At 38.0% G+C, this 12,436-nt stretch overlaps 1 protein-coding gene across 1 annotated transcript in view; it reads right to left on the bottom strand.

The window, feature by feature from the left end:
• Positions 1–12,218, bottom strand: part of LOC120082047 (WD-40 repeat family protein / beige-like protein) — a 39,958-nt gene extending 27,740 nt beyond the window's left edge. The window contains exons 1-11 of the mRNA XM_039037265.2: positions 11,870–12,218; positions 8,880–10,964; positions 7,610–8,397; positions 5,700–6,416; positions 4,939–5,073; positions 3,319–3,423; positions 3,022–3,135; positions 2,787–2,863; positions 1,888–1,969; positions 1,207–1,539; positions 84–646 (exon numbers count right to left, since the gene is read on the bottom strand). Of these exons, the coding sequence (XP_038893193.1) occupies positions 84–646; positions 1,207–1,539; positions 1,888–1,969; positions 2,787–2,863; positions 3,022–3,135; positions 3,319–3,423; positions 4,939–5,073; positions 5,700–6,416; positions 7,610–8,397; positions 8,880–10,905 (4,940 nt within the window). The 5' untranslated portion in view covers positions 10,906–10,964; positions 11,870–12,218. The remainder of the gene's footprint in view (positions 1–83; positions 647–1,206; positions 1,540–1,887; positions 1,970–2,786; positions 2,864–3,021; positions 3,136–3,318; positions 3,424–4,938; positions 5,074–5,699; positions 6,417–7,609; positions 8,398–8,879; positions 10,965–11,869) is intronic.
• Between the last annotated feature and the right edge of the window lie 218 nt (positions 12,219–12,436).

Genomic DNA, 12,436 nt, shown 5'->3' with positions numbered 1-12,436 from the left:
AAATCCATCTCAAATTTCACATTTAAATTGCATACGCTGAAATTTTAACAACATGGTCCTAACAAAATATTCAGGATTTATACCTCCAAAGTAAAGCTGACCGTGGTTTTCTTCCTTCTGGAATTCCATCATCTATACTTATATTTCTCATTAGTATACCATTTTCACCATCATCATCCTCCCTCATTGAAAGAAGCACCATTCGGAGCATGCATAAGAATGGTTGGTCACTATCTAACAACTGGTAAAGTGCAGACATGCCGCCCATTCCAGTACCTGATCCTCCACCTATTCCAAGGCCACCACCAAGTCCTGATTCATCCAAGAGTAAAGCTTGGAGCATGGCCACAGATTTCTTTATCAGAGGAAGTTCGATCCAATTCCCACTATTATCTTTTTCCAAATACCCCCAAGATTCCCATCCACTGCCTCCACCACCAAAGAGGGCCTTATTTGAAGGGAGACCAACACCATACCATAATCGACTCCTATACTTCCAACCATCGGCTAAATCTGTCGCATAGCTACCATAAGAAACAAAAGCACATGAAACAGATCCATAAGGCTCGGCTGCTGCTGCTGCAGTGAGACGCTCCATCACCACAGAAGAAATTTGCCCATTTGCATCAGCCATTGAAGCAAGGACCTGACTCAAACAATACTAAGATCAGTTCAAAGAATCATTATCTACAAGGAAGAAACAGTGAAAAGAAGAAATTAGATAATTCATTTCATAAATTAGCCAGCTTATCTTAGATAAGTCAACAGTGCTCAAGAAAATACAGCATCATATCGAGGGATCCCTCTTTTTGCAGTTCAATACTTGGGTAGTGGAATCAGATTCCACAAGTTTGGTGGTAAATAACTTGTTAAATAATAACGCCAGAGATGGTTCCACAGAGTCTTTGAACCATTGACCTTAGAACTCAAAGACACAATTATACAACCTATAGAATTAATCCTATTCAAGTAAGGTCGTTTTTTAACCATTGACCTCGAAATTGAAAACTGTCTTAACCCTTAAATCCAACTCTAGAATATAAGATTTTCTAGTGTTGTGTGTGCGTGAAGGTTACCAACCACAAGGTACGAGGGTTAAAAAGTAAAAAAGAAAAAATCTCAAAGTGGCAAAACAATAGGACAGTAAATACAAGACAATGTTGATGTCTGTCTGTCTTTAAAGTTAATAAAGAAATTTTGACATACATCAAGAGGTAGTCCACTAGGCTCACTAGATATTGATCCACGGATACTGGTAGGTTCTTGTGGCTCTCTGCCACCAACACTGGTCAAAGAATTTGAGCGGTTATTCAGTGGAGACACAAGCGAAAGAGGAGATGTATAACCATCTCCAACACTTGAAGCACATGATAATTTGCTCTGTGACCGCAAATGATCCTCAACGAGCATCAATATCACAATTGCATTCTCCACCAAAGATACAGAAAGCTGTGCAGCATTCTCTGCTTCAGCCTTAGCATCTGTTGGTGATAATCCCTCAGCTGCCACACCAGCAGCTGCTGCAGCAATAACTTGAGTCTGCCAATAATAAACTAAATTTAAGTTACATAGTACAAAAGAACAGAGGAAAGTAAGAGATGGCCTAAAATTATCCATATTCCTACTGAACAAGTTGAGACACTCAGCAGATGTGAGAGATTAGAAGGAGGCTAAAATGCAAAGGAATAACTCCAAGCGAAGATAAAATGAAGCATAAACAGAAGTTCTACATTTTCCTTCTGATTTAAAATAATTTTTATAATTCAGCTTCGCAGAGCTTTAGTTAATACCATAATGAAAACACGGAAGATAACAAGAATGAATGTATTGCCACAACAGAATTATTGCATGTTTTGAACTGAGGAAATCTCCAAGAAAGAGAGCTACCTGAGCCTGCAATTCCCTCCCAGAAAAGTCCAGCAAACCACCCAATAGTCTTCTTTTAAATATTGGCAATGATTCTTCACGTCTTTAAACAAGAAGAAATTTGTACCCAAAAAGAAAAAAGATAAAAGTTGCAATAAATAATTTTCCAGAAACAAGCTAAGATTATTACTAGACATTAAATGCACTAAAATCCAAATAGCAAGCAGAATCATCTAATGTCAAAGCAACAATAATATTGTATGGAAGTGGGGGAAGGGAAAATTTTAACAGATTACTGGACTTTCTTCACTGCAAATTAAAGTAGTTGTGTAAAGCAAACACGTGAAGTAGAAGAAAAACAACATGCTCCTAATTGAATAAAACCTCCACGTAGAGAACTATTGGTTTCAAACACTCTTTCATCAAGCTAATACAATGACATTTAAGAGAAAGCTTGTGACCAAGTTCTTTAATATATGCATGTGTGTAGCAGAGGTGAGAAAGAGGACAAGAGGTGACCATACTTCAATTTGCAGCTCTAGAGAGATATCAAAGAGAGAAGGTACCACGTTGATGTGATTCACAGATTTTCAATGGTTTAATTGATATGATATTAGGGCTCAACTTTTGTATCAACTCGAGGTAGAAAGGCATATCTAGTGCTCTTCCTACTGTCTAATGCATCGTCAATTACTAATTGCAGACACAAAAATGCACTTTGGATGTTAGTCTGTGACTATCAACAACTGAATTGTAGACTGTACAACAGATCTGGAAAAATAATGAATCTGAATCCATTCACTTTTCTTTAAGAAAGAGGTTTTCCAATGAAGTGGATTCAATGATCAAGCTATTATTATGAAACAGAAAAGGTGTTTTAAATGTTAAAAAAGAAAAAGGGTTTGTGATAGATGCCGTACCTCACTCGTTGATCCCCTGTACTCGAACCACCCACAATAGAGAGCCATTCTGCACAATGAATTGTAGCTTCAATATCCTGAAAAATGGAAGTGGTAACAGAATGAAAAATGGAAGTGGTAACAGAACAAAAATAAATATGACTGATAGAAACTAGAGATGAGGAAGTAATATGATCACAAAATAAAATGAGATGGAACCAGTTTTATGTGAAAGAACGGGAAAATAAAATTTGACCTTCCATCCATCCTTCTGCCGCATTGAATGCTCTAACATGATGATCAGAAAATTATGTATAAGGTCTTCCACGTCTCCTACACTTGCAGTCTGAGAATTTTTGCTCTCTCCCATCTAAAAAAGAATGAGCCAGAAATGAAAACTGAAATATGATAAAAGGAATGTTCATTGCCTTCCCAATGCACCAGTAGTACAAGATTCCCATAAATACAGATTTATAATTGCATACATGTAACTCGACCATTCATCTACCACAGTCAAATTTATAAATTCTAAACTTACATCAGATAACATTACCTCATAGTTGGAAATCAAAATCTCCAGAATCCACTCAGGCCATTCTTCCATTTTGGTTAAACTGTTCCTGTTTTCTGGATGACTGCAAGCCAAAAACAGAAGATCCTGGAATCATATACCAAAAAGTTCAGAAACTACAACAGATAATCAATAAAAAGTTAACAATAAATCAATTAAATATGGAGTGATGAATGACTTAAACCAACATCAACAATAAGTGAAAATCAGAAATCTAAAATTGTTTAATTGCCTCCACATAAGCACATTGATGGATCTCAATTATTGATGTGTACAGTACGAAACGTGTGTTGGGAGAAGGGGTGGAATAACTTGCTTTATAGATAATTTGATGCATTCAGTGAGGCTAATCAGTAACTGGTGGGGGGGAGATGTATGCAAGATGTATTGTGAGAGTACATAGGAAGAACTTGAGTAGATAGGAGTTTTCTCGACTGTAGTAGGAGGTCTAGAATAAGGAGCAATAGGGAACTCTTGAAATTTTCATCAAGTTGCACACACCTGAAACTCTTTTAACTCGTGTGCATTCAGTGGGGCTAGTCAGTGACTAATGGGAGGAGACGTATGGGAAATGTATCAGAGTCTATACGAAGATCTAGAGTAGATGGGAATTTTCTTGGCTGTAGTAGAAGGTCTCTAGAATAAGGGGTATAGGGAACTCTTGAAATTTTCATCAAGTTGGATACACCTGAAACTCTTTTAAATCATGTGTATTCTATCGCACATCTCTCAAAAAGCAAAAAATAGCCCTTCCTTGTCTATTTAGTTTAGTTTGGCTCTTTTTGGGTTTCCCTTGTCACCTTGTGTAACCCATCTTTTTTGTTGGTTGCCGCACCCTTTTTCTTAGTTCTCATGTATTCTTTCATTTTCCCTCCATAAATGTTAGGCTTCTCCCTTTCTTTAAACATAAAAATTAATAACAATTTAAAAAAAAAACAAAACAAAACAAAACAAAAACAATAACAACTACAACTACAACTACAACAACTACTGAGTAAGGTGCAAAATGACTGATGCAGACCCTTCTTAGTTGTATGCATAAGTTACCATTTTCCTCTTAGTTGTATATTTGAGTTCTGCTTGGCTATCAAGAGGCTGAGTTGGTTGTTAGTTTTGTTAATCGATTGACTGCTGTAACTAAATAATCAGCCAACTGTTTTTAACCTAACTAATTGTGAACAAACAACTGGTATAGTTGTAATCTATTTCATTCAAACTAACACAATTTATAATACTTTTCATTACATCAGTGACAAAATAATCGTTGTAGCCAACCAAGAAGGAAAAAGAAAAGCTCTTGATATGCATGGATAGATTCTAGTGCAGCACCAAATCTCTGCAACTCATAATTTCCTTGCACAATACCTTTTCCTTTTTATGGATGAGAGATTTAGTAGTATAATGAATAATGACAGAAAACATAATGACGGAAAAGGCTATCGTCCATCCAAGGACCAAAACCAATTACAAAACGTATTTCCAGTTCTAGAAGGGTGAACAATCAAAAAAATAATAAATCATATTTGTTATAGTTCCTAATAAACAGAGTTTGCAGCATGTAATGAGAAGATAACCATAACGCCGAATTATCATCAGGCATACCTGTAATGCTCGGGATTGGAAAGCCGTGGATGCATAGGGAAGTGAGCGTAAAAGAACCAACAGAAGTTGTAGATGTTCAAAGCGATGGCCAGAATCATAGAAGTTTAGCCCATCTTCAGTTGAAGAAGCATTAATCTGGAAAAAGAAAAGGAATGAAGCAATTATGAATCGATAATTTCAGAAGTTACATCATTAAATAAAAATATCATAAAATATTTGAAGATGCACATTCAAGAAAGGAAAGTCATGGACACAAGGTAATCCAAAAGGGACGTAGGCATGATAACACATTACTTTTATTTCTTTGCATCTACTTGGTATTCACAAAATATCAATACGTTATCTTTATATGATTTCTCGTTAATTCTTTACCCACCAGAAAATGCAAATGTTTTACAATTCATTTCACATAACTTTTTCTTTCCTGGAGATTAAAAAAACACTTTCAATAGAGGTAGAAATGAAACGGGTGAAAAATATAATGTTAGGACAAGAATCCAACCCTAAATAGACATGGAATTAAAGTCCATGAGGGGGCATGAGATGAAATGTACATATGCATGACATAGAAAAAATCTATACTAAAATAATTAGGTGATCTAAATAAGCCTATCCTAAAAGAAACAGGAAAGAATCAAATCCCCCACTCCAGTTGAACCTTTTTCTCAGCCTTGCACTCAAAAGCACACATTCACTGAGTACACTGTTTGGAGTTTATTAGGAAGGTATGAATTATTTAGACATAGAACAAGATGATATACCGATGCCCCCATCAAAGCTGTGTACACATTGTTCGTCATAAGCTTATTAGGTGCTGCTTGGAAAGCCTTCTGAAGAGCATAAAGTAGCAGTGAAACTTTATCATCAAACATGCTACTGCCGCCATCAGGAAGCCCGCTACCCAAAATGTTAGTCGTTGCATCTGAAGGAGTAGAAGAATCAAATTTCAAATGGCCAGATGCTACTAGAGCTCCTACAAGTCCAATGATCCCAACAACAATTCCATCCCTTTTGTCCACATTGTAAACGTTATTTCTCGCATTGTCAGCAGTAATCGAAAGACTTATACCACCTAAACTCTTAACAAAAGAACTCTCAGAAATAGATAGCATCCTCTCAATTCTCACACCAGAGGAAGCAGCACCAAAGCGTCTCACACCACCAATTTCAGTTGATTCAAATTGCCAATCTTTCTCAGGTACATTTGGTTTCTCTTCTTCTACAGATCCTATATCACCATCAAGGATTCTCTCAGAGACTCCATCCCCACTGTCTAAACCAGATTCCTGGAAAAATGAAGTTTCATGAGTTGTCATAACTTCCGGATCACTGACATCACCAGCTTTGACTTCCCGCTGTAAGAGCACAAGAAGTGTCTCTATTCCACCACATGCTATGAAAGCCTCCGCAAAAGTATGAGCTCTAGAAGTATTTGGCTGCACCACCAACCTGTACACTAAATGCAATACTCTCGCAACCTGGCAAGAGCCAAGTTAGAAAGAAGTTAGAAATTTTCAAATCATTTTTTTACTGTATAAGAACCAAAAACAAGAAAGCACAGTAAATGGAGGGCACTTCTTTCAACAAGAAACATTGCGTCAACAATAAAAGCGAATTAGATATCCTCCCTCAGCCTGACAACAAGAGATATCAAAAGAGCTCTCTAAATTGGCTAATATCAAGAATAATGAAAGTAATCATTAGTAACAAACAACCAAATTGAAAAATCAACATCCATCCCTAATCCCAGATTCAGATCTGTTTTGCTTAAAATTTATGCCAAAAACCATCTCCTGATTTATGAATGTGTCAAATAATGTTCCCCAAAATTTCCAAGACCAAAAACAACATATAAACAGGTGTGTCTACGTCTCTACAAGCCACCCAACAAGGAGCACATCTCAGAGGAATGGAATAATGCATTTCACGCATACAATTACACAAGCTGGTAAGCCATGGGCTTTTGGATGCTGCAGATGAGAATGAGATCACTGTGTCAATAACAATAACAAGGATTTAAGGGGGGGAAAGGAAATGGCTCCTTGCCGATCAAAAGAGATTCACGAAAAGCTGGGACAATAAGGACAACCAAGGAAGATTGTGTACTACAAAAAACCTCATAAATATTCTAAAAGGAAAATTAAATAGAGAAGCGTATCAGCATAAGAGTCTTTCAAATTTCAATGTTTCCACATTAGTGATAAAATCATGCATGAGGAGGAAAAGATAGGACAAGTTTTATGGCGTTAACTTTTCAAATCACTTAATTCCTCTTCACATATTATCTTCTCGTCTTTTTTTCCTATTTGCTGACAGAAAAAGCGTTCGAGATTTTTTCTGGAGAGGGAGGTTTCTAGGAAACTTTTAAACTTTCTGATAAATCCCACAGGAGTTCCAGAATCTCCACTAGTTGCCAAAGGTGAGTTAGATGAAAGTCAATATAAATTGTGGGTTGCAAATGTGATCAAGAAATTTGTAGTCGGAGTTTCTTGGTCAATATATATATAGATAGATACAGGCAAGAAACTACTGATATTTCGGTGTCTAAGATTGATTGGCAGGGTAAAGCTAGCGGATTATATACCAATCTCTGAGGAGGAAATGCAGAATGAAGAAAGATTATCCATTCATGTTCTCAAGTGCCGATTTAGAATTTATAAAGTATGTATACCTGATTTGGTTGTGGACAATCAACCATGAAACCAAGCAAACAGCGAACATCATCCGAAGCCAGCGAGGGAGGAGCTGCTACTATTAGAAGTTCAATTACCACTAACAGTTCATCAACTAACGCATTCACTTCCCCTACTGGGCGTTGATCTTCATTTAAAGAAAAAGTATTGACAGAGTCCTTTTCATAAATTGTCCAGTAACATCTTCTGCAGCCATCAAGAAGCATTTGAATAGCATTGGCATCCCTCATTACTGATGACTCTGTGAAAACCATGTCAGCGAGTGATGACAAAAGCTTTTTTTGTAGTCCATAGTTGCATAAACTCCATATTTTCAAATCCAATAACAAGGTGCTAAAAAGCTGCACTTTAAGTATGTGATTGCTCTTTTGGGATTGACATAGGGAGACGATAGCAGCGACAAGTTCCTCATCTTCAACTCCATCATGCTTTCCAGGATCAAGCGAGGACAAAGTCCGCAGGAGATAGTTTAAAATTCTCGAAAGAATCTCGGGCCCTCTAACACGAGAGAATTCTTCATTATTCCTTGGGTGTTGAACAGCCATTGAGATTATTCGGAATATTGGGGCTGCCAGATTAGCCGTGGCAAAAGAAAGAGGATTGCTCCCTTCTTGAGGTTGCAGGCTAGTTTCATCCACGTGGCTTACTACCAGAGGAAGTAAAGACATAGAACCTCCATAAGCTAAGGCCCACAGAGCCTCCACCGGTCGCATTCTCGTAGCAACATGGACTTGCCCAAGAACCTCAGCGGGTCTTCTTAGTGTGCCTAAATCACGAAAGAAATGTAAGTTAAGCAACATGAAAAGGAATATCATGTAACATTCCATAAAGAAGCTTAGAAGTCTCTAAGGTTTTTAGAAAGTCAGCTAGGTGAAAAATTATCAGATCTGTCTCACATGCATCAATATAGGTACTTACGGGCTGTTTGGGGCATGACTCAACATCTTAAGCCTATAGGATTTAGGAAACTGTGTTTCAGGTGTCGGTTTAGGGAGCTTTAGATTAGGAAATTTTGACTTAGCAATTCATGCCCGTGGATTTTTCAAGTCAAACTTTGATTAGAGAACCCTCACCCAAAACATGGCTAATGCTTAGGAAGTCAAACTCACTCTAAGTACCCATGCTCCAAACGATCAATAAGTATCTAATGTAACTACATATTGACTAATACATTTCACAGCCCTCCTGATCCATATGTAGCCTGTCATTTGTAAGATAACGCACTCAAAGGCATGAAAATTCACTAACCTGCAGCACCTAAGGGTGAAGCATCTGGACAAAAACGACCATTAAGCAAACTCGGGTGATAGAGAAGGTGAAGGCATCCTGCAATATCTGCATCTAAAAGAGAACTCTCTCCAGCCATGTGATGCACATAATCATTTGTTGCAAGCCATGGTAGTCCAGCCCCATTACCAAAAGAAGGTAGCGCATCTCCTCCTCTAGATGCTAAGCGTGTCATCCTTTCTGCACCAATTGATTCTTTGAAGATATAAATGGGCCCCATCTCAGCAAACAAAGGGCACTGGCGACGACGGCGCTGTAAACCAGCCATTGTAGGAGGTGGGTTTGTTCCAATGCAGCAAAATGCAAGTGGTTTGGAGATTCGAGGGAACTCAAAAGGTCGACTTTCATATAAGGCCCCATCAATATACAACCTTAACTCACTCTCAATTTTTCCAATAAGCCCCTGCTTGCAAGTATGCTCCAAACCAATAAAGTACCAGCATTGTGGCTTGAATGCATGAGTAAAATGTAATGAAGCCTTCCTTCCTTTTCCACTGCCACATTCAACAACCAAAAACTGTGCATGAAAATATGCCTCAATTCCTTGATTATCAGCAGATAGAAAACTAAAAAGACGAGGCATGTGTGCTGTTCCTTCACCAGCAAGTGCACTTGCAGCTGCTGCAGCCGACATGGCAGATGATTTTCCAGACTTGGCTGCTGCTGCTGCAGCAATTGCTGCAGCAGCAGTAGCTGTATTTAACGTGTCTGCAAACGACTCAATATAAATCCATGTGGCAAAGGCATAACCATTTGAAAAGGGCCAACGACTTTCCCCTGGACCAAGCAAACCAGAACTTTCACCATCAAACTCAAATGTACTTGCGGGTCCCTTTGACTCTTTTCCACACAATGCCTTCTCCAATGCAAGCAACAATTTAGCTGCCCATTTGGTGGTAAGTGTCCTTGTAATAATTTGAAACCATGAACGCAAGTCTGATACATTTAGTGAATGCCCTGACAAATACTGAATGCAATAGCATAGAGGAGCTCCATCCCAACTCAATTTGTCTGAGGAACCTACATCCTGCACAAAAATTGTTTCAGCTGACCTCAAAAGTACTCCCAGAAGACCAGCCATAGAACACATTGCTCTGTTCCTGGTACAAGCCTGTAAAATAGCAAGCAGTCCCCTGACCATTCTAGTCCTCGGGGACATGATCATCTCATTATCACCCAGACAAGGAAGCCAAGGAATAAGCTCCCCAGCTACTATGGCAGCACGAGAATTTAGCATTACGCTAGGAGGATTGTTCTCTTCATCCTCTTCAAAGCTTTCAACACCGCCCATTGTTGCAAGGAGAGAATCAACTACTGAAAAAGCTACATTTTCCATTTCCTCGCTGCTGCTGCCAAAAGTTTCCTTACCACTCACAACATTCTTCAATTTATCCAAACTCTCAGGCTTCCCCATGATTGCAGAATCCACCAAATGCAACAACTCTGGAGACACATTGGGCATTACAGATTTTGGTTTAAATTTTTGTGGTGATCCAACAGGAGAATATCCAGAATCAAAACTAGCTGGTGAGTTTGATGATTTAATAGAATGACCCAGTCTCTTATCAGCCCCTGGACTAAAAGAATGGCTATCATATTGTAGTTGGCCAACTGGAGAGTCATCAGATTCCACACCAGATGTTCCAGAAATATATTGGGAAGATTCTTGGAATGCACCAGAAGAAAGTCTTGCATCTTCAGAATTCGAAGATCTCTCTGAATCTAAAAGACCGCCAGAGAACTCATCAACAGTCTTCTCCTTGTCTTTCAGACACACCTGCTCGAACTGGTCTTCATCTTCAACAGGAGTCACAGTATTAACCTCTCCCAAGACTAGACCGTCACTAACTATATCGGCTTTATCCCTATCGATATTCGTGTGGTCTTGAGATGTCTGGGATCTCTTCTGTGTGTCACTAGTAACTTCATTGTCTGAATCATTCTCGGAATTTTCAGCAGCTTTTTTAGTTTCTTCTTCTTCATCCATGCTTCTCTGTCTTAGAGATCCAGCAAATTACTTATTCATTTATGTAGAGCGAACGCCATCTACAAGAGAGAAATAGTTTATCTTAGTACAACAATAAATCTGCTTCGATAAATATACTATTCAATCCATGGAGTTCCCTCTTCTAACTTGACCTTTCAATAAGTAATTATCACCATAAGAAAATAATATTTTGAATTAAAAATGGTTTGAAACAAAGATATCTCTTAAGAAAAGGCTTCATCAATGGCAATTCACCAAATACAAACATCTAGATAGAATAAAATTTGTAAATATCATCGTTGCATAGCAGTTGAAGAAGAATAGGTTATATAGATATATGTTCCACGTGAAATTCATCTAAACATACATCAGGCAGGGCAGTCAAAATAAACCCAACCCGGAATACTTAGTAAGATTTTCACGAAAAGATAGAACCCAGAGACTAATTTCAGAGAGGCAGACTAAAAAATAAACACAAATTGACGCCTTTATTGAGCGTGATCAGAAAAATGAACTCCTGTTGAGAGGAAATAGAAAAAGATAGACGCCACCATGCAGCTAGTGGAACTTAAGATGCTTCCATCGCAAGCAAACTACGTGAAAAAGAAAATGATTTCCAATCGTTTTTCTGTATACGACCTAATTCAATTTTCTGAGAACCAAGTAGAATGTCAGGTCAGAAAGCTAGTGGTTTTAATTTGACTCGATCAAGAAATCTTTTACTCCAAATGGGGTCGCAGATCTAGCTTCAAAAAGAATGCACAAGAAGATCTCTGCACGTATGTTACAAATGCCAGTAGCACCTGAAACATTCCATTTTCTAAATTCACCAAACATCAATTCTCTCTAAGATTGACCTTAACGAAACAACCATAGTGAATAGATCAAGCTTAATCAGGTGCCACACCATTCATCCACAAATGCATAGCACATTGATCAATTGACAAAAAGAAAATATACATACGAGATATGAAGGATCCAAAACAGATGAAGCGGAAAACAAGGGAATGCAAGGATGCGAGAGAATCAGAGTGAATCAGGCATTGTTGATGCAGGGAAATGAAGATGAAGCTGCAAGAGAGAAGGAGATGGAACCGAAAATTGATTGTGAAGCCGGATTATGGAGTCAGGCTGGAAATCTTCGTCTTCGATTCGCAGCTCCGACCAAGCGAAAATTGAGAAAAGAGGTCGTCGAGAAAATTAGCGGGGATGGAAGAGAGAGAAAGGATGCGAATTGAGCGCGAGAGGGAAGGAAGATTACGGAGCTATTTTATGAGGCTCCGCCCGTTGGATTTGTTGCCAAGTCAAAAATTAAAATCCAAACATTTTTTTTGCTTAAATACAAAATTGAAACAATTTTTATTTTAATATCGTAGGCCAGGGAGGTGTGCGCTTTTTTTAAAAAAAAAAAATATATATATATATATATATAAACATAAACTCTGTCTTTTCTAAATCTCGGTTTCCACTGTTTTTTGCAATTTTTTTCTTTTTTAAGGGTTTTTTCTGTTAATTTTTGGTTAAATATTAA

This window comes from Benincasa hispida, chromosome 1 (genome assembly GCF_027475165.1).
Source record: "Benincasa hispida cultivar pf3 chromosome 1, pf3_genome.v1.1, whole genome shotgun sequence".
Taxonomy (NCBI): domain Eukaryota; kingdom Viridiplantae; phylum Streptophyta; class Magnoliopsida; order Cucurbitales; family Cucurbitaceae; genus Benincasa; species Benincasa hispida.
The sequence above is the reverse complement of the archived record's forward strand: the minus strand, read 5'-3'. Positions and strand labels throughout refer to the sequence as shown.